The sequence below is a fragment of the Physcomitrium patens genome, chromosome 19 (genome assembly GCF_059467195.1).
Source record: "Physcomitrium patens ecotype Gransden chromosome 19, ASM5946719v1, whole genome shotgun sequence".
Taxonomy (NCBI): domain Eukaryota; kingdom Viridiplantae; phylum Streptophyta; class Bryopsida; order Funariales; family Funariaceae; genus Physcomitrium; species Physcomitrium patens.
This window is the reverse complement of record NC_143428.1, coordinates 15,838,000-15,861,439: the sequence shown is the minus strand read 5'-3', so window position 1 is coordinate 15,861,439 and position 23,440 is coordinate 15,838,000. Positions and strand designations below refer to the sequence as shown.

Below are 23,440 nucleotides of genomic sequence, written 5' to 3'. Positions count from 1 at the left end.
TGGAGGCGTTTGCAGAAGCATTTGGCGAGCATGATAAAGTTCGATGGGCTACAACAAAGATCCGATCGCTACGACAAAGAACACGCTCTGCATCAGTCTATGCCTCGGATTTCAGACAATTGGCAAGTGACATTAATTGAGGTGAAGAGGCGTTGGTGAGTCAGTTTTATTGGGGCTTGAAGGATGATGTGAAGGACTTGCTGTTATCTCTTCCTGATCCTCAAACGCTCAACGAAGCTATTAACCAAGCTGTAAAGTGTGACAACCGCCTATTCCAGCGTCGCCAAGACCAATGTCCAAGACACCAAATGACTCGTTACGACGTGACTATGTCTGCAATTAGCTTAAACTCACATTCGGAGGTAACAGACATGCAAATCGACACGGCACGTGTCCGATCTCTTACTCCAACAGAGAAGAAACGGCGTATGGAGGAAGGGTTATGTTTGAACTGTGGAGAAGAAGGTCACAAGGTTGGAAATTGCCCAAAGAAGCAAAATTGGCACCCTGTCAAGACTAGAAGTGCGATGATTCTGAAAAACGACGACGCCCAGCCACAGTAGGAACCGTGCGGCTGGACAATCTAATATCACGACAACAATCAGGTTCCTCCTTCTCTGTCCAACCTGCCCGTTGTTTTACAATTCCTTTGTTTTTAGGCCGTCAAAAATAAAAAACTTTAGCTTTATTGAATTCGGGGGCATCTACTTGTTTTTTAGATGAAGAGTTTGCTAAACGCCACAAGATCCGTTTAGTACAGAAGTCCAAACCTGTTCACGTAGAGGTGATAGATGGACGACCCTTATTGTCAGGCAACGTTACCCACGAATCAGAACCTATAGAAGTGGTGTTTAAGGACCATAGTAGTCACGTTATTTTTAATATTATTAGAACCCCATCAAGCCCTGTTATCCTTGGTCTTTCTTGGTTAGAAGATCATAATCCGTCCATTGATTGGAGGCTACGAAGGATAACATTTCCTGAAAAAAATAATAATAAACCTGTTGGTAGAACCTACATGAAGAAATCCATGTTTATTGGAGCGAGAGCGTTCCTAAGATCGTCCAAAGAAGGCGCACCATTTGTCATTTATGCAGCTCCAACTAGCGGCGAGAATATCTCAACATCGAATATACCAGAGCAATATAGGGATTTTGAAGACGTGTTTCAGAAGAAGAACGCCGATATACTGTCGGAACATCGACCATATGATTGCGCCATAGACTTAGAGGAAGGAGCGCAACCACCTTTTGGTCCAATATACAACCTATCGCAGACGGAGTTGGCAGAATTGCGGAAGTACATCGATGAGAATCTAGCCAAGAATTTTATTCGACATTCAAAGTCGCCAGCTGGAGCACCAATCCTATTCGTGAAGAAAAAGGATGGCTCACTGCGGATGTGCGTGGACTACCGAGGACTCAACAAGGTGACCAAGAAAAATCGCTATCCCTTACCTTTGATCTCCGGCCTCTTAGATCAACTTGGACGTGCAAGGATTTTTACAAAGATTGATTTAAGAGGAGCCTACAATCTTGTGCGAATCAAAGAAGGAGATGAATGGAAGACAGCCTTTCGTACAAGGTATGGCCATTTTGAGTACAATGTCATGCCTTTTGGTCTTACCAATGCTCCAGCGGTCTTTCAGCATATGATGAACGACATCTTTCGGGAGTACCTCGATGACTTTGTTGTCATCTATCTGGATGATATTTTGATATTTTCCAAGAATGAAGAAGAACATGAGAAGCACGTTTGTTTGGTTCTTGAAAAACTATGCGAACGAGGACTCTACGCCAAGTTGGAGAAGTGTCAATTTCACCAGAATGAGATGGAATTTTTGGGCTTCATTGCGACTACAGAGGGCTTGAAGATGGATCCAAAAAAGGTAGAAGCAATTATATCTTGGGAAGTTTCGAAGACGGTTAGAGATGTTCAGTGTTTTCTTGGATTTGCTAACTTCTATCGGATCTTCATCAAGAATTATTCTCAAGTTGCTGCACCACTCATGCATCTAACAAGCAAAGACAAGCTCGAATGGGGATCACAAGCAGCAAAAGCATTTCAAGATCTTAAGACGGCATTCACTACGGCTCCAATCTTGGTACACCCTGACTTTGCAAAGGCTTTCTATTTAGAGACCGATGCTTCAGATTTTGCTTTGGGAGCTGTGCTTTCACAGATGGACATAGACAAGAAGCTTCACCCAGTTGCGTTCTATTCACGGAAGTTCTCTGCTGCTGAGATCAACTACGAGATCCACGACAAAGAGCTGCTTGCTATAGTGGATGCCTTCTAAGAGTGGCGTCACTTCCTCGAAGGAGCTGCACATCCAGTGACTGTTTATACGGACGACAAGAATTTGGAGTACTTCATGACAGCTCGAATTTTGAATCATCGTCAAGCTCGATGGAATATGTCTCTATCATGATTTGACTATATTATCACCTACCGCCCTGGAAAACAGCAAGGATTATCTGACGCATTATCGAGGAGATCGTATCTTGCGCCAAAGGCTGGAGAAGCAGTGTTTGATCAACAATGTACAACATTGTTGAAACCAGAAAAATTCAGGATTTTTGCTACTGTTGCAACTATCGATGACGGCTTCCTCAGCGAGGTACGTACTGCGACCATTGAGGATTCTATAGCTCTTGACATCAAACAACGTGTCGATAATGACAAGTTTAAGGTGGAGGGAGATCTACAGTATTTTGAGGAGCCGTTGTATATCCCGAAAGGACCAACTCGACTCCGAGTACTTCAATCTCGCCACGACTTTCCAATTGCGGGACATTTTGGATTCAACAAGATTTTGGAGCTCATTTCACAAGATTTTTGGTGGCCCCAAATGTGGAAGGATGTGAAGGAATTTGTCCTTTCTTGTGATGTTTGTTCAAGATCCAAGATCCCTCGACATCGTCCGTATGGACTTCTCCAGCCATTGCCTATTCCGCACCGACCATGGTCTTCAGTTTCTATGGACTTCATTACGGACCTACCGCCATCGAATTCATTTGACAGCATCTTTGTTGTGGTGGATCGATTTACAAAGATAGCGCATTTCGTGCCTTGCAAGAAAACATCGTCAAGTGAAGACACCGCAAGACTCTTTCTTGATAACATATATCGTTATCATGGCCTACCAGATGATATCGTGTCGGATCGAGGTACTCAGTTTGTATCCAAGTTTTGGAGGTCCCTCTTTGAGATATTGAAGGTGGATATTAAGCTCTCTTCGGCTTTTCATCCTCAAACTGACGGTCAAACGGAGCGGGTGAATCAAGTTTTGGAGCAATATTTACGATGCAGCATCAACTATCAACAAGATGATTGGACTGCATATCTACCGCTTGCTGAGTTCGCATACAACAACACTCTTCATGCGTCAACTCAACAAACACCATTCTTCTCCAACTACGGATACCACCCCAAGCTCGATTTATTGAGTTCTTCAGCAAATAACAACCCAGCAGCTGAAGGATTTGTGAAGCAACTATCGGAGCTTCAAGCGACGTTGAAGCTTCAATTGCAATCTACCCAAGAGAGTTACAAGGCATCTGCAGATAAATATCGAAATGAGGCGCCTACTTTTAAAGTTGGAAGTAAAGTATGGCTTCTTCGACGGAATATCAAGACCAAGCGGCCATGTGACAAATTGGACTATCGGAGATTAGGGCCATTTGTTATCGAGAAGCAGATCAATCCGGTGGTATATCGTCTGGAGTTACCAGCTACTATGAAGGTACATCCAGTCTTTCACGTGTCTTTGTTGGAACCTTATCGAGAGTCAGCTTTTCCCCAAAGAGTACAAAGTCCGCCACCAAGTATCGAAATTGAAAACCATGAGGAATACGAGGTGGAAAAGGTACTAGATTCACGGCGTAATAGGAGAAAATTGGAGTATTTAGTGCATTGGAGTGGATACGACATCAATGAACGAACGTGGGAGCGTGTCAAAAATCTTGCCAATGCACCAAAAAAGATACAAGAATTTCATCAACGATATCCTCATAAACCTAAGCCGATTCAACGATAGCTCCTTGCTGAAGCTTGCTCATCAAGTAGCATAAAAAGGGGGGAGGGCACCTCCAAAACCCATAGTTCGATAGTGTAGAACTTTGTTAGCAACTATAGTTTGCTCTCATCATTTTAGCCTTTGGACATGGATAGTCAAGATACTACACTTGTTATGTCATCTCAAGCGACTAGCTCACGAAGACGACCGCGAGATGAAGAACCGCCTGCACCACGACGACGTCGGAGGATACCGAGCAACAGATTGCTAGTAATTGTATTTGAGGTCGAGCCTGCCTACGACGGTCAGCCAGAAGGTGTGTTTGGAAGACAGTTTCACAATGAAGACACAGAAGTCCACGCTTGGTCAGAGGTTGAAGGTGTTGGTCACTACCGTTGGCTCCAAGGGCCGATGAATCATTTGCCTCGCGAACAACAATTGGAATTCATAGCGGATGTGATGCGACAGATTTTCATTTTCTTGCGTTGGTATTGACTGATAACAACATTGCTTCTTGGAGACCTCGAAGTTAGAAGAGGAGGTGATGTCATGGACATACATTGGAAGATTCTTCGAATATTCTTCTAGATATTCTCTAAAGATTCTCTAAAGATTCCTTTAGAAGGTTCTAGAAGATTCTTAGAATATTCCCTAAAGATTCTCTTAGAAGGTTCTAGAATATTCTGATAGATTCTAGGAAGTTGCTCGAGAAGTTTCCTAATTAGTAGAAGTTGTTGGAGAAGCGTCCTAGTTAGCGGAAGTAGCTCGAGAAGCTTCCTATTCAGTAGTATATATAGGAGTCGAGGCTGAAGGGTTCTTCAGTCTCGACAACACATCTCTTGGAGTTCTAGTTCACCTTTCTGGTGTTGTTCTTGTACTCATCTGTTTAATCTAGTTCTGCCACTTCTTCTTGAACTTCTTGTTAGATTTCAAGTCTGTATTTTGTGTCCGTGACATATATATAGAAGCAAGAATGATATCTTCCTCACTCTTATTAATGTCTTTTTTGTTCTTAGAGTCTGTCTTGTTTTAAGAGTCTTTAATCTTCTTGTCTTTGACAATAGTAATTTTAATTATAAGATTTAAATATTTGCTAAATAAATAATCGTAAGTCTAATCAATAGTCATTCTAGTTCAATATTTGTACATATTTTTAAAATATATTGTGACATTAATTAATGATTAGTATTCAAGCCAATGTGGTGCAACAAATATACATCCTACTTAGACAACATTATATCAAGTATAAAACAATAAATACAAGATCAAAAATAAAATGCTCCAATTACATATTGTCTCTTGTCAAATAAGAGCATTAAAAACATAGCTCTACATCCCTCTCCTACCAATCCCCCCCTCACCTTCAAAAATAAAAATACTCCAATTATATCTTCACTTCCAATTGTGATATATGGTCACAAAAGATTTAAAACTAAAAAAATAATACTATAATAATATATTAATATGTATTCAAATAAACACTTCAAAATTCAAAACTATCCAAAAGTTTGAACAATGTTCAACAAAATTGTCCATGACACCCCATAATTTACAACATACCTACAACAACAATAGGGGCAAGGTGAACAATGTTAAGGATTGTTTTCTTGCCTCCTCCGCCTCCTTCAGTGGAGGAGGGGGGGCAAGAACACAACAAGGGGAAAGTCTCACACGATGAGGAAGGGCACAGGGACACGAAGGAAGGAAAGAAGGAAGGAAGGACTGGTGGCGCGCAGTCCCCATCTCAGATGACGCCCCGTCCCGTTGTGCGAAAACGAACTCCCGAGTGATACGACTTTTCCCCCGCCCGTGCCAGTGCCGACCAATGCTCTTGCTGGAGATCTTTCGGGTTCCCCTTCTAAGGCGGCGCTAACTTCCTCCTCCTCGGGGCACTTGCGTATCGACCCTTTTCTTGTGTGCTCTGATGTGCTGTCTACTACTGTGTGTAGTGGCCTGCCCTGCCCCTGCCCTGCTCTTGATGCAGCTCCACCCCCCTCTCCCTCCGTGCTCGCTCCTCTCCTTCTCCATCTCTTGCGTTTCGCTTGCCTTCTCCACGCTCTCCTGCTTAGCACCATGGCTGACTCCCTTAAGCACTCTGCCTCCTCCTCCTCCTCCGCGCTGTCGTCTCAACATCCTCGCCTGCTCCAAGCCCATGACCTCCTCCGCAAAGCCGAAAAGCTGTGATTTCCTCACCCCTGCCCTTCCCCTCTGCCTCTTCCTGCCTCTCCCCTTGCCTGTACTCACTTCGTGTTATTCTCGCTTGTCTGCTTTCGCAGGACTAAACTTAGCCTCTTCAATTGGTCGTCTGACTGGGTCGCCGCGACACCCCTATACGAGCAAGCAGGTTCTGCTTCTCCCTCCTTCTCATGTACTACTAATCTTGTTCATCACGACCGATTTTAATAGAACTCTTGTATTTCATCATCTTTTTCTCTGAAGTGAATACCTGATCCGTCACTTCATCTGGTATACTACTCTTACGCCTCCGTTCAGTTAGAGGTGAACTGTATGTAGATTAAGTTATAGTGGAGTAAAATTTGCGACAACCTCATGCTGTCAGATTTTAAATCTGCATCCACCATTTCGTATTGGTCTACCGGAATGTATGTTCTGTGCTATAAGGGGTTTCAACGACTTGTAGATTTGCGTATGGAAGCTCGTAAGATCGATAAATTCCCGCTCGCATGAGCTGCTGTCGATTCTTGTTGCAGAAACCAGAGAAAATGGGGATAATTTGTGTTTTAAGCCACTTGTTTGTATTAACGTCCTTCATTCCAAATGAATTTCCTGATTTCCGTATTGCGCGTACGTCGTATGTGAGTGACAGCAACTGCATTTAAGTTGGCAAAAGTACCCGATACAGCGAAGTTATGCTACGAAAAAGCTGCTACAGGTCAAGAAAGACTATCATCGTATCCTCCTCTTTACGTTATTCTTTAAAGTGCAAAGCACGGAACATTGAGGAGTGTATTGTATTGAGAAATGATCTTGAACTTGCCTTAGACAATCTTACGGGTAGGCAAGCTCTTGATATGTATGTAAGGGTTCATCATTTCCAGTTGAAGTATAGAAGTGTAATTATATTGCCACAGTTTCAATTTCAGTCGTTTACCAGTTTCAGATGCTGCAAGTCTTTAGGAGTTTCTATTTGAAACGATCATCAATTCGGTTTAGGGTTTCTGTAGTAGGAGGCTGCAGTCGGTACAATAAAATTGAGGGTCTTCTTCTGCAGAAATCAAGTCTTAGAGCATCCTGTTAAACTCAAGAGTCTTATTTTTATTCCGTCTCTGTGGAAGGTTGTCCTTAATCTGCTGGATTGTGCCAGACCGTGGACTGCAGGAAAGCACATGGAGTCGGCAGGTCAACTAGCTAAAGAGCTTGGTCTTATTGATGAAGCCGTTGATTCATACAGAAGAGCTAGCGAGCTTTTTCTGCATTGCGGGAAAGTACAGCCAAGTGCTGATGTGCTTAGCAGAGGTGCCCGGTATCTTTCGTCATTCTGACTGGATCAATCCTAACTTATACGTTTACTGAATTACTTTCAGCGTGATTGGGTAGCTTACATAGTGTTCTCTGCAGGGCAGTGGAAGATGAGAGGTCGGAAATTGCAGTCAGGATGTACTTGGATGCTTGTGCGATGCTTGAGGAAGATGGTCGCGAACAGATGGCCTTCGATAATTACCGCGCAGCAGTCAATCTCTACGTCAAGCTCAACAGGTATTCGCATTACATGAACAATTTTATCAAATGTGAAATATTCTGTATTACCTATGAATTATGCTACGGTTTTTGCAACACGCAATCTGTTGGATGCCTCATCCATTTTTCGACAGCCTTATCCAACGGAGCATTTGATTCTTCAATGTGCAGTCTAATTTTGCAATTTTACCCGCTCAGTCTTTGCGAGCACTCTTTCAACATTATGTCAACGCTAGGGCTCACATGATTGGAACTTACAAGAATACGTTATGGTTGATATATCAGTGCTAAGAACAGGAGAATGTCAGATTTTTTTTCTTTTCTAGCAATGTAGATAATAACACATAGATTTATTATAATCATATTGTGTCTGGTGTGCATGGGTGGGTAGTTGCTTGGTCACATGCTTCAAATGTACGTTTGAATCGCTTGTCCACTCTCTTTTGTTAGAGGTAGCGAATTGTGATGGCGATCTTAGCTGGGGCATCTTTTGTAAATCAGTTGATAAATTTTAGAGAAGATATTATTGGTATGGTGGTTGTTTGCACGACGGTTATCTAACTTTGTCTATTGTTTTAGGAACAATTTTTTGTATGAAATTGAGGGTTTCTTTTGGTTAGATCTCGACTCTTTTGATGGGTGAAAACTGGTTCATGTTTGTTTTCCTTGTTAATGAATCAAATGCTGAATGTTTTGATTGTGAAGGTTTAAAGACGCGGCAGCAGTGCTTGTTAGATGGGGCCAGTCAGCTGATAAATGTCATGCCACTCAGAGCCAGTGCAAAGTGAGTAATTACTTAACATGCCAGAGATGCAATTCTTAATCTCATAATAATGAACCTTCATACATGCTATAGAGGATTGATTAATGCTTTGCGTCATGCCCTTCATGCTTTTTAGTTAATGGTAAATGTTCTTGAATGAGTTGTATTTGAAGTCTGTCAATTGCTTGAGGATATTTGTAGGAAACAACTTCTTTAATATACCTTGTTTGAAAAGAGGGTAGAGTAGTGTATGAAAGACTAGTATTTGCACTTTTGGCACAAGTTTAGTCTTTTTGGGGATTATCTGGATTATTGGGTACTTAATTGTAGCGCACTTCTAGTTCTAACATACAGTCTCTGCTTGTGTATTTATACATCTGAGACCTTGGAGGTATAATTTTAGTCTGTCAGCAGTTTTGAGATGAGGTATTGTTAGGTTTGTTACTTGCAGGAAATTTGTTAATGGAAACTGACGTCTCGAATTCGTGGTGAGGAATTCAGGCATACCTTAGTGCAGTCATTGTTCACTTATATGACGAAGATCTGAAGCAAGCACAACAGTGCTACAACGATTGTTCTCAGTATGTTTTCAGTCTTCACAAATTATGAGGAGAGTGTGTTTTTTTTTTATATGTTTTTTTTATAATTATCTAATTCAGTTCTCCATTTTATAAACTCTATGTAAGTCTATTTCATTCTTTTTGTGTTCGCTTATTCTTCCTGGCCATAATTAGAACTCACAATTTCAAAGAAACAAACGATCTACTCCATATGTCTTAGGTAGTTTTGAAAAATCTCATGCGCGGTACAGAGATCAATTTAGAGATGGGTAGGGGGGTTTCTACAGGGTTAATGCGTTTTCCAGAAGTGACCAGAGCGAAACTGCTGAAAAGCTTTTATCAGCATATTGTGAGGGAAACCCAGATGAAATAAGGCATGTTGTGAGCTCAAGTCATATCATTACTCATTTAGATCACACGGTGAGCTACTAGACAAACCCCAATCTTTATTGCAGCATTGTTCATTTGCTCTTAATTCACTACAATCTTTACTTTTACAAGTTTATCAATAAATACTTTATTATTTTTTTCTATTTCGATGTTTCAACTTAGTACAACCGGTTCTCGATATCTGGTAGTAGTAATCAGTCTTGTTATATATCATGATAAAGTAAGTATTGACTGGATCCATGTTAGTAGGCAATAAACCGTTTATTTCATTCAGTTTGTTCTAAAATGTTTTTGTAAAATTAATTCAGATTTAGAATTAAAAAAAAACAAAAAACAACAAAAAAAAAAAATCTCCTTTCAAACGTATAGTAAATAAAATGTCTGAAAATGAACGCAGTAGCATGACCTGTTAACAGTATACACATTTGTCAGATTTTCAAACAGGAAAAAACTCCCTCGTCAAATTTATCTGATTAAATCTTAGGTTTAGATTTGCAATTACATGACCTCAAACTTCCAAATATTGGGAGGGTTTGGGCTGAATCCCCTTGGTAAACCGCTATAATTTATAGCGTCTTGGATAACATTCCTGAGTATACGTTCACTAGTATGTACGGTTGTTTTTAACAACCTGAACTATCTTTGTGGGTATCGTTCGCAGATTGTAAGGTTGGCTAAGCAGTTGCCAAAGGGTGATGTTAAAGCTGCAAGTGTCGTGGAACCAGGTGATGACGAGTTGAATGAAGAGGATCTGACATAAGGTCAGTTTCATCGAGCCCTAACATAAGCAAATTTTCAAGCACCGGTTTCAGTAGTTCGTGAGATGTGGTTCTTTTGGGTTTATTGTGCAACTGTACCGAACAAGTATTTAATTGTGACAAGAAATGTGCCATCATCGTACCATTAGAATTTCGTTGTCTAGTTTTAAAAAACTTATTTTTCCTTCGTGTAGAACCTAATCAGCTTCTTAAAGCATTCTTTGGTGAAACATCTTTGTGAAGTGTCGCGTCCCCTTTTGCAGCATGGTTTGAAGTCTGCTAATGTATTTCTCGAGTCTTGCATTTGTGATAGCTTGACCTCAAGAAGACCGTGCTTTTTCTACAACATCAATGTAAGGACCTATTCTCTGACCGTCCATTTAATTATGCATGATATACCTCAAGGAAAAATATCCAATCCAGAATAGCACAGAATCAAGGAGACTTCTTTCAAATAGCAGTATCAGTGCGGCAAGGCTGTCGATTGGATATGCACTTTATTCACTCGAAATCTTTCGTTACTACAAGTTTTGAAATCAAAAGTGTCGGGGCACCTTGGTAACAGCCAATTCCACGAACCAGAGAATGTAGCATCTTCCTCTTATGTTGAGGAAATACATATTTTGATGTACTTGCTGTGGTCGTATTTACATCTCGGCTTAGTTATTCTTTTGAACTGGGATACCTATATGTTTTTTGCGAGGAGCAGTTCATTGAATTTCTGTGATATAAAATTTCAAGCGTGTACAATGAGGTCAAAGAGTCGGAGAATGGTATGTGCCTTCAGTTTTGTAGCTTGATGGAAAGTGATGTCATATGCCTTCCGAACTTCTGAATTAGTCTTAAGATTTTTAAAAAGTTCAAATTCATGTGGCTCGGTGATAAAATCTTTGTATAACTAAGTGTATTTTAAGTTGGAGCTCAATTAGAATAGTTATTTACTTCAGATTGATTATGGTAGGTAACAATTTCACGATGACGCTGTTTTTAGTTGATTATTTGTACTAAATTCATTTTCGTTATATGATTAAATTTGTGATGTCAAATATATTTTTACATCCTAAGCAGTGATGTAGTACATTGCAGACATTAATGTCATTGCCTTGTAATAGTACGAATTATATCATTAAAACGTCTTTACGTTAAGTTAAATGATTTCAGGCGAAAAGTGATTGAAAATCACACGCAAGTCAAGTGCGTAATACAAATAATTTAGTGATACAGTAATTGAATGAATTCAAACTTAAATAGTAACTAATATCAAAGACAAATGCTTAATAATTTTTAGTAAATTCTAAAAATTGTTAAAAATTAATAATTTATATGTCTATTTCGATTAAGTATTAATAATATCTATTGTATTTCGATTTTATTTTTGGAAAAAGTATTAAAATAAAATAAAATCATGGTTTCTTTGATTTATCGTGCTTAACGCAGACACCAAAATTACATAATGAGACGCTGTTTCTACTAGTATTTTTTATTTGAGAATATTAAGAACTTTCTGTAATATATATATATATATATATATATATATATATATAAACATATTTTTTATATGATTAATTTATGCTTAATATTCAACTTAACTTAGTCGTCATATTTGTAATTGCTATTTCGTAACCCAATTATAGCATTGAGGTAAATTTTGGAAGCATGTGATCCGTGAAAAAGACAGAAATAAAGTGAAGGTATTGAGACAAAAACACATGCATTAAAATGAAGGATTGTCTTTCACATGGTAAAATCTGACATATTGAAGTGTCAGCATTTAAAAATCTACAGTAAACGCTAACAGATCGATGCCGCCAAAATCACACCTTTATTTTGCATAAAAGGCTTCATATACAGGCTCTTCACCCTTGCACATCTCCATTGTTGCTCTTTCCAATGAACCATTGGGTATGAGCAGATCGGCACTATTAAGTGCGGAAAATTCTTTAACAGGTTCTCGATACCAGGTATTACAAATACCTAAATAACATATGTTAATTAGCTAAAATAAAGTGCGATAAAGTTTGTAATTGATCGCACTGCCCAACAGAAAAGAAGTGTCAACATGCAGAGCACCAAGAACTTCTTTCCTGCTAGAAATCGTAAATTTACTCGCCAACCTCTATCTCTAGCCTCTGACTGAAGAACTAACAAAATTTGCCAGAGCAAGTTCTTGACAAAATTGAGCACATCAGAGAGCGTAACCTCATTTTGTTCACTACTGCTAGGAGGAACAACTTCAGGCTCAGATTGATCCGCATTTCCCTCTACGCCTTCTCTTGCAGAAGGCGTTTCGCCGATCTTTACAGCGTCCGTTGTCAGGCCTAGTATCCTATTGATTGCATCTGACATCCTCACAAACACCCGTGCAAGAAAGGCCACCTCCGTACTTTCAATCGGCCGTCTCATCCAGTCTCCCTTGTACTTCACATCCTGCCAAGAGTGGCGCTGAAGCCCCAAGCTGCGGGTAGATGCAGCTTCGTGACCATTTAAGTTTTCTAGTTGAGACGCGATTGGAGATTGACAATAACCAGGTTGAAAGATTACTGAAGGACTTTCCATGGTATTCATATCAAAGATCTTTCGGGCAACCTCTTTCACAGATTCCAATGCATGAACACTCAATGGTGGCTTTTCGCTCGACGCCTGAATTTCAATCTCTGCTCGCATGAATAATGCCTGACCATTCAATAAACAATGCCTCTAATAACGTCAAATTTACACCTCATCCAGAAACACTGAACAGCAGCAGTAAAAATCTAGAGGACAAATCAAGTATCTCTTTCCAGAACAAGCAACATCTGAGCGTCTCAGAAAAGAACGGTAAATGTTTTCCGCAATCCTAACAGATAAAAACATGTTTTCCTCAAGTCCAACCCCATGATCTTAAAGATCATACGTAGTCTTAAAGATTAGAAATATTATCCGTTTACCTTATCCAAGCCAGAATAATAAAATAGAAAGGCGGATTCAACAAAATTTAAGTAGACCTTACGGACGCTAAGGGGTTAATAAACTATAATTATAAAGATGATCTCGAAAGCGCGAACCTGAAGAAGACGATTGCCTCCATTGTCACTCATGCTAAAAAGTCGCAATTGAGGAAGTTTGTTTCGGAGTGGTGATTGTAGCATGAGCCCATCCCCACGTTCCTGCTCTTCATCCGTCTCAGCGCCCTCTTCCCAGTCCTATATACCAATTGATCAGTCTCAATAGTATTCACAACAACTTTGCACATCACCGATACCTGTGATCACTTCCATTTCTTCAGCTCATCTTGATAAAGTTAACTATACGATGAGAACGATAAGTACTCAAAGAAACACAGGCATCACCTGCAATTGCTCTTGGATGGTGGGCGCTAGATCAAATAGTACATTATGTCGCTGATTCGTGCGACCATACATGTGACCTCCATATGCAACATCAACTTTGCGAAGCAGATCCAACAACTCCTTAGATTTTGCCAAAACAGAAAGTACCTGAATCAATCACATCTCTCTCAATACATATGCATATTCCCCTAAAAGGTTGCGAACATAGTGGACTACTTTAGAATAGTCCGATTCCATACAGAGACAATAGAGTACGAAGAAAGCTAAAGATCTCAAATTTGAACTATATTACAGCGTGCAGAGAATGATCGAGAGGAGTACAAATCTTACATAGAAAAATGAAACATTACCTTGTAAACCATTTGGAAAATGGCTTCAGGGTCCATATGCACAAACTTCAGCGCAAATTCTAAGAAGTTTGTCACTAAAGAAGTGTAAAAGTGGTAGTTAGCTAACACGTAACCCTGCAATCAGCCATTACTCAGATTAGAATCGTTATAGAGACGCCACAAGTTGTAACACCGATTTCCCTCCGCAAAAAAAGTTGCATATATTCATAGCAACTTAATTACATAACTTCATCTTCCTGGAGATTACAATACATCATTGCTCGACTTCTACTCGAACATTTTAGAAGAACGCACATCGAAAAACATTTTGAGCATTCACAAACATATTCTATCAGTACGAACGAAACTGAGAGGTAGCGGAAGCGGATATAGAGGGGTAATCCTAAAATACATCCCTCTTCTTAGAATATAGCCCGTCCTCAAAAAAGACTGACAAATTTTCACAATCACCTAAATTTAGTTTCTGGAGAAAAAGATTCTCTTGTTACTTGCACCAGAAAGATAAGGTACCATAAAAATGGAAATGAGTCTCTAAAAAAGCAATAAAACCGCAAAGATTACCAACTAACTTGAAAATCAATCAAATAAATATGGTTAGTATTCCCGTTATCTGAACCTTCAAAATCTTTTAAATTTTATAAAAACATGTAGAAGTACGATAGAATTATACCTGCCAAAGCTCGGAGAAGGACTCCACAGAAATCCTCCGATCTAAAGCCTTTGAAACAGTAAAACCAATACCAGACCCTCCATCCGACTTCTTAAAAGATAAACTTGGAGACAATCTCGGTCCAAAATCCCTACTTCCGATGTGGCCAACATCCTTTTGCCATTGTAGCTGTGCTTGCTCCCTAACATTTGCTGCATCCAATCCAGTGTTCCATGGCTCTAGATATTCTACCCATACATCCACAACTTGAGCTATTTTTCTCACAGATGTCCCAATTGGCCACAACCGGAATGCCCGATGTAGAAATCTATACAGAGGCCTGTGCAATGCCTGCAAATATGCATTGGAAGCTGAAGGAAACTGAGAAGCTCCAGAGGAGTGTACAAGTGAAAGAGGAGAGGAGAAGTGTCCAGATGGACTCTCAGACAACCTTCTTCGCAGGTTTAGACTAGATTCTATTAAAGGAGACGACGAAGTGACAAGCGTATGTTCGCCTACGGACAGTCGCAAGTTGCTATTTAGATACTTAATAAGAACTTTGAGTGAGTCAGTCAAGTCTGCTCCAGGAGGAATGTAGCTCAAGACGGCTGCTGCTCCTCCTGCCTGAATTCCCAGAGATTGCCTGATAGCCAAAGGTAAAGGAGAAGGATCATCGTCCACAAGCCAAAATTCAATAAGAGTATGGATGAGAATATCGCCATGAGTTGCGCCTCCAACATCACCTAGCTGCATTTCTCGCCCAAGATATCCTCTGTTTGGGCTACTTAAGATGACGAAATGGCTCAGATAAAGCTTCAAGAGCTGGAGGTAGGGGCTACCACCAACTTCTACCGCTTGAGGGGAGTGGGATAAGCGAGGGATGGATGACGCCCAATTCCCGAGTTGCATTCGAAACTGGGATGAACGTGATGAGCGAGATGTACGCCTTCCTCCTGCTGCTCTTTGACGTTGATTTTGGTCCTTACAAACCGCGTAGTAAGCAAACCAAAACATGTAGTACTCAAACACATCCAAATGAACCTGTAAAATGCACATCCTAGTTCTTTTAAGAGAGCATGATGATGTGGTGAAGTGAGGCAAATGGGAACTTGAAGATATAAAGATGCGAAGTAACGAAAAGAGCTTGAATAAAAGAGAACCTTAATGATACGCAGAGCAATCAAGTACAGCAAGTGACACAGCCAACCCCGCAAGGTGACTAACAAACCTAAATTTGACCTATAGCACAACTAAGCCCATACGTGTAGTAGCAAAGAAGACCGAGGATTAAAGACTACTCGTCAGTTGTATTACTTATTAAGTATACCTTAGACCATGCACTTGTGCAAACTCCGAACCAATTGGGATTTACTAGCGACTTGATTCTCGACTCGCACGTCACAACGACATCCCAAACAAATCATTACTTGAATCTAATAGTACACAAGGATAAAAGCACACCTGCATGCACCCATTCGCATCTTCCATGATGCGGCTCTTGAACAGATCTGAAACCTGGCACAAAATATGAGCTCCTTTCTCCTGTGAGAGTAGATTCCTGACCCACTCTGGCAGCCTTTCCATTGGGAAAACATAGCGCACGAAATTCTCCTTGTCCACAGCCAGAAGAGATGAAAACAGAGACCCACGCGGTGATAAAAGAGAAATCAATGCTCGTGTAGTTGCCTCATTTCCCGGTACAGAAGCCTGTGCAAGCCAACCTCCAGCTGACGAAGCCGGCTGCGAGGCTGCACTAGAGTCCTCAAAACCAAAAATCTTCCGCAGCACTACGGGGAAACAAAGGCGATAAAAATCACGCACATGCTCACCGCCCACAGTTTGCAGCTGCGCTTCCACTGCTTGGCATGCGGCCGCTATGTCACGACTCGTACACTGCATCAGGTAATTCTGCAGTCTCTGTGCGTCATCGTCCGCGTCTGAGGGCAAGGACATCCGGCCGACCATGGCTGCCCCGTTAGTTGCCTCGCTATCACCTATTTAAGCACATCACCCTGCACAGATCGCTCTCAACAGTCAAAGTCATCTCGAATAAACAAAAATTGTATAACTACTTCTAATGTCGAACCATTTTCACAAAAGCTCTACACTCACGCTTCTACAAAACAGTATTCATTATTCTGTTTGCCAAGGACTTCTTGAATAAATCCAGAAGTCATTATATAATAAAAATATAGAATAAAAATCTCAAACCCGCAAATCAGCAAGGCAGGTGAGAAGCAGAAATGAAATTAAATACTCGCGTACAGCTATTCAAATCAGCATGGTACGTGTCAAAAAGTTTATATCTTTTTTTTTATCACGATCTTACTTCTTCACATTAATTATACCTCCATGAACATTCGCCTACCTGCGACCGATCAAAGACACTGCACACCAGATGCATCGAACTCTTCAGGACAAACTTTCCCACTAAATCGCTCCAATAGAGTGCAAAATCATGGGCAAACACGCGTCCCAAGACTGCAATAGGCCACACCTCACTCAAAATTGCAACGAAATGCAATTCTCAACCTGGCGTTGCACTGGATGGCACCTACAATTGCCAGCGCCATTCAAGTCTAAAATATATTGTGTGCGAAGGGCGTAAATCTGCCTCACACAATACAAAGTAGCAGAGAACGAAGATTGTCCGCGCCGCAGCCCCACGAAGTCCAGTGAATGAGCAAACAGGCTAGGAGTTTGATGTAGAAACATTTCAGAAAAGAAGAGAATGAGAGGTGGGACAAAGTGGGAAGAGACGAACCTGAAAACAAGCAGGGAGGGGGGGAGAACAGCTAGAGTAGCGAGGAAGAGGAGCAGCAGAGTGCACAGAATTGGAAGCAATGCGGGAGCGAACCCTAAAGGGCAAGGTAGAGATGGAAGTAAGGAGAGACATATACTTGACCAAAGAGGCGGGGGGGGGGGGGGCACCCTAGATAGAGCAGGTGCCGTCCACCTGGTATTTGAATTCTGACTGCCTCCCCCCAATCCTCGCCTCCCCCTGGGGCATGCTCCACCCTGCCGTTCCCTTCCCCTTCCTTCCCCCTCCCCCGAGCTTGCCCTCTTCCCGTCTCTGAATGTGCTGCACCAGAAGGAAGACGGACGGCATGATCACACATACTCATCCACATACATAAATAAATATGTACGTACATACAAAGCAGTGTGCTTCATCTAGGTTGGGCATTACCGATCCATTCCTGATCCCATCAGCCCCAGCCTACAGCCCCTGGTCCACCTCAGCACATTCCTCCACTCTGTGGGAGTGGGTCATGACACAGAAGCACAGGTTTCAAAGTGCGGGAAGGAAGGAGATCGCAGGAGAGTCGTGACAAATCTGCCATGCATTAGAACTGCGACACAGAATTACTTTCTTTTTAACACTTATTTACTTATAACATATTAATGCAGTTATTTTATTTCTCAAATCCATAAAACCTAGTGCAATCTATTCACGTAATCATTCTATACTTTGAAATGTGTAAAAACTGATTCTTTAATATGTAATTAAATAATTCATAAATTATTATTCAAGAGTATACCTCATGTGTTAAATTTTTTAGCTGATCCTTAAAAAAAACTAAAAAAATATTTAAAAAAACAAAAATCAACAACATGGTGCTAACATATAATAATTTGATTGAACATATAGTAATTATGATATTGCATTTTTTTTTTTTTTTTTTTTTTTTGTTTTTCCTTTCTGTATATAAACTGATTCTTTCCAAGAAAACATTTAAAGATGTTCATAACTTGAAACACTAGGATTTAATTTGTACTTGAAAATTTGGAATTATTTTCCAGCAATCTTTTCTTTAAAAAAAGAAACATATACTGATTTTAAAAATTTTAATGAAAACATGTAGACAATTCAATTTTGAATAGTTTTATGTATAAAATAAATAATAATAATAACAATAATAATAATAATAATTTATTCATTAAATATTTATAAGACATTTCAAATTAAAATTAATTTATTAAGTATTAGAGAAAATTTACTTATCAATGTAAATAGATGTCATAATCCTTTAGCTATTGAATTATTTATTGTAGATCTACAATTTGCATTTTTCTATTTTGCTAGCAAAGAGTGTTTGCTTTCAATTGTTGTAGATTGTTTTCTCAAACAAATCACACATCAAAAGTTTATGGAGATTTGTGCCTTGGGATTAGATTTTAACCTTGGTTCATAATTGATCCTTTGTGGATATCAATTTTTGATTTCTTAACTTCATTTTTGCCAAAAACTATTCTTGATTCATCTGTAAAGAAGTATACATCATTTATTTTTCTTATCTACTTTGATTTGCCTCATTTATACTTCTACAAAGTAAATAGAAGTCTTTTTTTTTAATAAAAAATAACATTAGCACTTATTAATTTTTACTATCTCCTTATCTATTATTTATATTTTAAAGTTAATTTACAACAATATTTTCATTTAAGCTCTTCTATAATATTATATATATATATATATATATATATACCTAATGGCCGTGTTATAACATGAGAGCATAAGATAAGAATGTTAAGAAGAAGCGCTTGATGAAATTTGTTATTTTCTTAGTTGTTATGTGATATTAAATACAAATTTCAACAAAATCATACTCCAACAAGCATAGTAATAATTCACATTGTGTATTGATATAAAGTACTTAAGGTTCTTGTGATCTATATAAAGAATCACTTCATTGGGAGCGCTTTTAAGATAGTGATGCCATTCTTCAAATAAATCCATAATTACAACAAGTCCTTTGTAATTGATCTTGCACTTCATCATAACTACTAAAAAATTTCTTAAATAAAAATCTAAAGAATAATTTTTTTTATCTTCTTCTCTTTGTGACAATACTACATCTAATGCAAACTCTAGTACATCTATTTTCATAAAAAATATCTTTAATAAATTGACACAATATAAAATTGGTGCAATAGTAAAAATTATCTTTAGAGGCTTTAAATACTACTATAGTTTTTTTATTCTATTCAAGTTTGTTTTTACAATTCAAACATAAAAGTCAAGTTACAATATGAAAAAAATTCTTAATAAATATCTAATAATTAAATATAAATCTCAAATAACATTAGATTTGTATAGTAGATTAAAATATCATTTAAATAATATACAAAAAATTATCCAAAAACTCTTTAAAAAATCATTTATAAGATGTTGAAAATTAACTAGTACATTAGTGAGTCCAAAAATTTAATATTTTAATCAAAATATTTATACTAGATTCAAAATTTAGTTTATTATTCATTTCTTTCCTTTGATATCTATCAGATTAAATACTCTACATAGGTCTATCTTTGTATAAATCTTGGCTTAATTCAATTATTCAAAAAATTCTTATATCAAAAGTACAAGATATCTAATTTTGATAGTATTTTTATTGAAGCCTTAATAATCTACAAACATCCATTATAATTTATCTATTTTTTTCATAAACAAGGTAATTGCTCTTACTAGAGATTTTGAATGGCATATGAGGTTCTTGGTCAAGTATTTATGAAAGTAATCATTAAATTTAGCCAACTCAATTTATGATAAACTATAGATTTGTGCAAATGACAGTTGAGCTCTTTCTTGAAGGTTAATAGAGCAATCATAGGATGATACTCTGAAAAATATATATATATTAAATATGTATTGATAATTTTGATACTACCTTAGAATGTTGCTTAAAGTCTTTTTACCATTAAAAATAAGTGTAATATAAATACCAAAAGATAACCTTTATTTTGTAGCATTTATAAGAGTTCTTGTATCTACAAATAAGAATTTTTTTATATTAGTCTTATGAATTTCTACTCAATTGATAAAATTATTAATTAATATAAAAAATATTGAGACTATAAAAATTATTATCTATTTTAAGAATTTTTTTAAAATAATAATAAACTAAAAATAACTAAATTAAAAAAGATCTAATAATATTAAATATTAATAAATTATTATAACCATTTATTGTTACATATATAGGAAATATAATATTTCCAAAAGACAAAAGCTTAAAAATAATATCTCCAAACAACAAAAACAAACCATCTATGACTTCTTTATGGATGGATTTAGTTTTTTTTACTAAATTTATAACATATCTTTTAACAATCTCTTCATCTAAAAAATAAATTCGGCCTTTATAATTTTTAAGTAATAAATAAATATCTAGTATAAATTAAAAAAAAGATTCTAAGACAAGAATAAGACTTTTAGCTAGTATAGTATAAGATTTCAATAGCACAATCCCTATTATAGTTAAATAAACTTTTTAACATATTATCTTTTTTAACAATCCTATTCTTTATATTGTGGTTGTATCACTTCTTTGGATAATATTTAGTAGTATGTTTAAATTCACCATAATGTAAGTACAATCCTTCTTGATAATATTGAGTCTTTTCTTCCTCAATAAGAAGTGTAAAATGTATTGTATCAATTTGCATGTCTTCCACCTCCAAATATATGCATTGAAGAAACATTAATAATCTATTATTTTTAATATGCTTATGTCCTATTAAGAGCATAGAATAATCTATTTCCAATGAAGAAAAGACAAAGCTTTAATATTATAAGTGCATTCTTGTGAATTTATCAAGGATAAGAATTCAAAGAATATAAATAAATAAGTGACATGTATATTAAAGAGAGATGTTAAAAAGAAACTATGTAAATATATATTTTAAGAAGAAATTAAAATGAATATTGCCAAAGACTAGAAAATTGGAGACTCTTAAAATTAGACAAAAAGAAAAAGAAAGAATTGACAAGAGTGAAGAAGGCTTTATTCTTACTTCATTATATATTATTTAATTAAGAATTATTAGGCAATGTTCTAGAGGACCCCTAATATCTATTGAATTTGTAAGGCGAGTGTCTTATATGTATGCTACATACCCAACAATTACTAGCCAAGTCTTCAACCTATCAAACACCTACATATATGTATAAAATCAAATCTTCATATTTAAAGCTTCAAAGATACTTTTTCATAATATATTATTAAATTGAATTACTTTTACTTACTTCTATCTATCTCCTATAATCTAAATAAATATATATGTCCATAATATAGTCATTATAAGAATCATGAATTAAAGATAATAGAAAATAAAAAACTAATGTCTATATTATTATTTTTCTTAAAAAATCTCTATTTTTTTTATATATCTAAAAATAAGCCAAATAAAAATTGATTAGTAAAAATAATATTATAATCATAATATGATAAAAGTAAAAGGTGGTTTTCAATAAACATTATCTAAAAATATTTGGGATTGATATCATAATAGGGTAATTGTGAATTATGATTAAAACCAATATTCAAGGCACAAAACAATGCCCCAATAATATGTGGAGGATTTAATTTTTATTGATTAATGAAATTAGTAAAAAAAATTATAAAAGATTCTATGATTATTAAATTTAAGTAATTTACATTTATAATGACTTTGTAAGAGCTATGCAAGATTGAAATAGGATTTGGATTATTTTATCTTTGAGAAATAAAAAGATATTTATACTTCTGAGAATTTTTTATGTATTATAATAGATCTAAAAGTAAAATTTTAAAGATACTTAAAAATAGATGTATTAAATACTTGATATGAACTTAGACTTAATTAAATGGTTAAATTAAAAATTATTATAATTTATGTTGCTTAAGATATTGGAACTTTGAAATTTGGAATTTAATATAAGTTTTTAAATTTTTTAGTAATTTTTTCATTAGATTATAGTATAAATTAATGAATTATTAAAAAAATATAAATACCAATATTTATGCAATTTTTTTTTTCAAAGAAATGGTGCAAGAAGATATAAAAATTATTAATTTTTTATTTTGGTTAAAAAAATAAGGTATATAATATCTAAATAGATTACTTTTTTCAGGCTCAATTGATATTTAAAATTCTTTTCTAATTTCTTATGCTTGCTATCAATTAAGAGGTTTAAAATTGTACAATTATTATAGTAAAAATATTATATAACTAGTAATTTATAAGAATTACATTTTTTTACTAAATATATTTAGGATTAATTATTATTTTTTGGAATTTATTTAGAATTTAAATAGAATTTGGATATAATTTTTTAAAGATTTTTTTAATATCAATGGATTTTTTTTAGAGTTAGTTAAAATTTGATTGGAATAGAATGGTTTTATATCAATAAGTAAATAAAAAATTAATCTTAAAATATATTAAATATAATTTATAATTATTATTTTTATAAGAAGTTTAAATAAAAAAAATAGAATGATATTTAAAATATGTGGAGTTGATTTTAACAACTAGCAAAAATAAAATATCATTTTTTTGAATTTTTATGATATTTTAATATAAAATTTGGCATGTGATTATGTATTGAGATGGTTTTGTGAAAGCAAAATGTTTAAGCATATAGAAGGTTTGGTTGGACGTCTCTAATTGTAGCTCTAAGCAAAAAAAATATGCTTAGGTCTGCTTTAGCTTATAGAAGGCATTGCCAACCAAAACAAGATAAATTGTTTAAGCTTAAAGTCGATCCTAGAAGCTATTCCAATCAAGTAGCAGCCTTTAGGAATGCATAGGCATGGGGAGATCATCAACCAAAGATAAGACTTATGTAGCCTTAAAAAAAGCTTATTTATAAATGCCACTGAGTTTGTAGGTAAATAATATATTATTGGCTAAATTGAGCATTAGCTCCAAGCCTAGGTTTAGAATAGAATTAAATTAAGGATGGAATGTATCATATTTCATAGAGCATAGTTAGCCAAAAGATAGACTCAACAATAGCTATTTGAAGTCCATGAGAGCTCCCTCAATGATACTTGCAAGTTAAAGTCAAATCCAAAGCTAGTTGATGACAAAGTAATTTGACTTTGTATCAATATTAAGCAATAACTATTTGCAAGGACCATTGGTACAACCACGCC

General features: G+C 36.5%; 2 protein-coding genes across 16 annotated transcripts; one reads left to right on the top strand and one right to left on the bottom strand.

The window, feature by feature from the left end:
• The first annotated feature begins 5,771 nt into the window (after nucleotides 1–5,771).
• LOC112272672 (gamma-soluble NSF attachment protein) lies at nucleotides 5,772–10,941 on the top strand. Of its 12 annotated transcripts, none has more exons than XM_090244659.1 (10): nucleotides 5,922–6,198; nucleotides 6,295–6,362; nucleotides 6,846–6,930; nucleotides 7,344–7,502; nucleotides 7,598–7,735; nucleotides 8,423–8,501; nucleotides 8,982–9,061; nucleotides 9,328–9,460; nucleotides 10,092–10,191; nucleotides 10,594–10,941. In XM_090244659.1, the coding sequence occupies exons 1-9, from the start codon at nucleotides 6,092–6,094 to the stop codon at nucleotides 10,188–10,190; spliced, it is 948 nt and encodes a 315-aa protein (XP_090100785.1). In that variant the 5' UTR covers nucleotides 5,922–6,091; the 3' UTR covers nucleotide 10,191; nucleotides 10,594–10,941. The 12 variants fall into 12 exon arrangements, 8 of the variants coding, with proteins under 8 accessions (XP_024356429.1, XP_024356426.1, XP_024356425.1 ...); XM_090244658.1 differs by having other exon boundaries at nucleotides 10,502–10,941; XM_024500661.3 differs by having other exon boundaries at nucleotides 5,772–6,198; nucleotides 10,092–10,941.
• A 1,050-nt stretch (nucleotides 10,942–11,991) lies between these two features.
• LOC112272647 (uncharacterized) lies at nucleotides 11,992–17,534 on the bottom strand. Of its 4 annotated transcripts, none has more exons than XM_024500615.3 (7): nucleotides 17,281–17,534; nucleotides 15,978–16,528; nucleotides 14,538–15,557; nucleotides 13,868–13,981; nucleotides 13,518–13,664; nucleotides 13,233–13,370; nucleotides 11,992–12,861 (listed from the first exon to the last, which is right to left on the bottom strand). In XM_024500615.3, exons 2-7 carry the CDS (start codon nucleotides 16,479–16,481, stop codon nucleotides 12,181–12,183), a joined length of 2,604 nt encoding a protein of 867 aa, XP_024356383.1. In that variant the 5' UTR covers nucleotides 16,482–16,528; nucleotides 17,281–17,534; the 3' UTR covers nucleotides 11,992–12,180. The 4 variants fall into 4 exon arrangements, with proteins under 4 accessions (XP_024356383.1, XP_073385132.1, XP_090100804.1 ...); XM_073529031.2 differs by having other exon boundaries at nucleotides 16,865–17,410; XM_090244678.1 differs by having other exon boundaries at nucleotides 17,075–17,405.
• Between the last annotated feature and the right edge of the window lie 5,906 nt (nucleotides 17,535–23,440).

Excerpts from the sequence above, each read along its gene's own strand:
- LOC112272672 (XM_024500657.3), top strand. The coding sequence starts at position 5,943 with ATGTGCTGTCTACTACTGTGTGTAGTGGCCTGCCCTGCCCCTGCCCTG. Across the intron at positions 7,736-8,422 it reads CTCTACGTCAAGCTCAACAG|GTTTAAAGACGCGGCAGCAG; the intron begins GTATTCGCATTA and ends TTGATTGTGAAG. Across the intron at positions 9,062-9,327 it reads TGCTACAACGATTGTTCTCA|GGTTAATGCGTTTTCCAGAA; the intron begins GTATGTTTTCAG and ends GGGTTTCTACAG.
- LOC112272647 (XM_024500615.3), bottom strand. The coding sequence starts at position 16,481 with ATGGTCGGCCGGATGTCCTTGCCCTCAGACGCGGACGATGACGCACAG. Across the intron at positions 15,558-15,977 it reads ATGCGAATGGGTGCATGCAG|GTTCATTTGGATGTGTTTGA; the intron begins GTGTGCTTTTAT and ends TGCATTTTACAG. Across the intron at positions 13,982-14,537 it reads CCTTCTCCGAGCTTTGGCAG|GGTTACGTGTTAGCTAACTA; the intron begins GTATAATTCTAT and ends GGCTGATTGCAG.